At 30.3% G+C, this 2,500-nt stretch overlaps 1 protein-coding gene across 3 annotated transcripts in view; it reads right to left on the bottom strand.

Annotated features, from left to right (window-relative positions):
- LOC113829642 (beta-catenin-like protein 1) overlaps positions 1-2,500 on the bottom strand; it is a 15,132-nt gene that overhangs the window by 803 nt on the left and 11,829 nt on the right. For all 3 annotated transcript variants that reach the window (XM_027382848.2, XM_070119390.1, XM_027382849.2), the window contains exons 8-11: positions 2,352-2,500; positions 1,897-2,076; positions 1,508-1,694; positions 1-95 (exon numbers count right to left, since the gene is read on the bottom strand). The exon at positions 1-95 is cut by the window's left edge and continues 803 nt beyond it; the exon at positions 2,352-2,500 is cut by the window's right edge and continues 26 nt beyond it. In XM_027382848.2, coding sequence (XP_027238649.2) covers positions 1-95; positions 1,508-1,694; positions 1,897-2,076; positions 2,352-2,500 — 611 coding nt within the window. The remainder of the gene's footprint in view (positions 96-1,507; positions 1,695-1,896; positions 2,077-2,351) is intronic.

Here is a 2,500-nt window from a genome sequence, read left to right as displayed (position 1 = left end):
CGTGTTTTGGAACTTATCCAGCAAGTCGAGTATTCTGTCCTGCTCTTCAGCCTGCGCGTCTGAATTGGTTCCGTCTCCTAGGTTACTGGCATATTCTGTAGATAGAGAACAATGTGTTTTATTTGAAATTGTATCTTTTCATTGAGCCTACTTGAATGTTTTGCAATGCATAACAAATATGCAACTCACAAGAGAAAGGGTTAGGGATACTTTTACATGTAGATTGCAAATCCACTAGGCAGTTGCAAAAACTAGAGTGACATTGAAAAAAAAAACATCATAAGTGCACCCAAAGACAAATCTATGAACAAAATAAAATAAACACAGTATCTAAGAATATGATGACAATGAAGTAATAATAACAGTAGTAGTTGCAACAAGTATTATAACAATGATAATGATAATAACAATAATAATAATGATAATGATGATGATATTATGTAAAAACAACGACAATAAATCATAAAAACAACAACAATAATAATTATAATAATAACAATATGAGAAAAACAATAATTAAAATAACAATAACAGTTATAATAATGATAATAATAATAATAATAATAATAATAATAACAATAATAATAATAATAATAATTATTATTATTATTACAATAACAATAATAATAAAATAAAAATTACAATAATAATAAATTTTAAATAATGAATAAAATAACAATAATAAAAATAAATAGTAATAACAATAACAATGGCTCATAAAAATCATAATAATAATAATAATATTAATAATAGTAATAATAATCAAAATCATAATCATAATAATAATAACAATGACAGTGATGATAATAATTACAATAATAGTAATAACAATACATTAATAATAATGATAATCTTATCAGCAAAAAAAATTATAATTATATAAGATAACATAAGCAAGAACTATAAATTATAAAAATAAAATAAGCAAGAATTATAATGATAAAAATAACATAAGGTAATAATAACAATAAAAATACTACTACTACTACTACTACTAATAATAATAATGATAATAGCAATAAGTTGGGGAAATAACAATTATCATAATAATAATAAAAAATAATAATATCAATAATAGTAACAATAATGATATTAATACTAATACTAATACAACTAGTTATACTACTACTGCTAATAATAATAAAAACAATGATGATAATGATGAAGATAATAATAATAACAATAATAATAATAATAATAATAACAATAACAACGATAATAATAATGATGATGATAATAATAACAACAATAATAATAATAATAATAATAATAATAATAATAATAATGATGATGATAATAATAATAACAATAATAATAACAAGTGAAATAACAACAATGATAATAATTACAGTAATAATAACAATGATAACAACAATAATAACTAGGGAGGGAGGAATGGAGTGCGAGGAGGAGGAGGCAGAGGACTAGGAGAAAGAGGAATACAATACTGAGGAAGATGAAGAAGAGGGAGAAGACCTATAATGAAGAAGAGGTGAAACAACACTACCTCTCATGATATTCTTGATGGTCTTCACAGATGCATTGCGGAGATTGAGGATCTTGAGCACACGTCTCTTAATGGAAGGCGGTCCTGTTGCACACACATCAAGCATTATGTAATCGACCAGCTGTAGTGTGAATAGGCCTCCATCCAGTCTGCGCAGGTACAGCTCATCTTCATCCAGATTCTCTGTCTAAGCAATGGGAAAGAGGAGGGATGGTGACCCAGAGCAAAAGAAGCAGTAATAAAATATATATATCTTGGGGGAAATAGCCATTTAATTGTACAACCTGGTGTGGAAATCAACAAGCTGTATCATAGTTAATGAATAAGATGTGCTCAAACTCCTACTGAAAAATGGTGTATGCTACTGCTGAGGCAAGTGACCTACTTACCTTGGCCTGTTCTTCAAGGTTGGTGGCTAGGACCTTCTCAAGGTATTTGAAGTGCAACTCCAGCAGCCTGTCCACCTTTTCATGGTCATTCTCTGTAAATTTGTTGATGAGTCGTGTTCGCTGGTTGGGGCGGCAGTTGCGGAGCAGAGATGTGATGATAGAGATAACATGTTCCTCATGCTGTTCATGGAAGAAAGTTAGTGTTAGGTTGGAGGACCTTTTTGAGAACTATTGAAGGAACTTTTAGGCTGTGGCTTAGCTTTTTGTGCAGCCTAATGCCTTGACAACATCATATGGATATATATAGAAAGTTATATATATAGTGTCTCTTGTCTTCTGTGACATCAATTTTTTGTCATTTATTGTACACAATGAAGATGGCTTCTGGAAAGAAAGAATGAAGAAAAGTTACAGTTATTGCTAAACAAATAGCCAACACCCCTTCCTGAACACACCTGGTCCTTAGTGAGGCCCTTCTTGCCATGCTTGCCAGGAGTCTTCATGAAGAGTGGGAAGATTGTCCGTAGACCTAGGATCTCTACGAATTTGTTACAATTGTCGGCGCCTTCCTGACCCGTAAGTGCATGGTCAAGCACTCTTAAGG

The sequence above is a fragment of the Penaeus vannamei genome, unplaced genomic scaffold, assembly GCF_042767895.1.
Source record: "Penaeus vannamei isolate JL-2024 unplaced genomic scaffold, ASM4276789v1 unanchor128, whole genome shotgun sequence".
Classification (NCBI taxonomy): Eukaryota; Metazoa; Arthropoda; class Malacostraca; order Decapoda; family Penaeidae; genus Penaeus; species Penaeus vannamei.
Note: the sequence above shows the minus strand (reverse complement) of the source record. Positions and strands in the feature narration are given on the sequence as shown.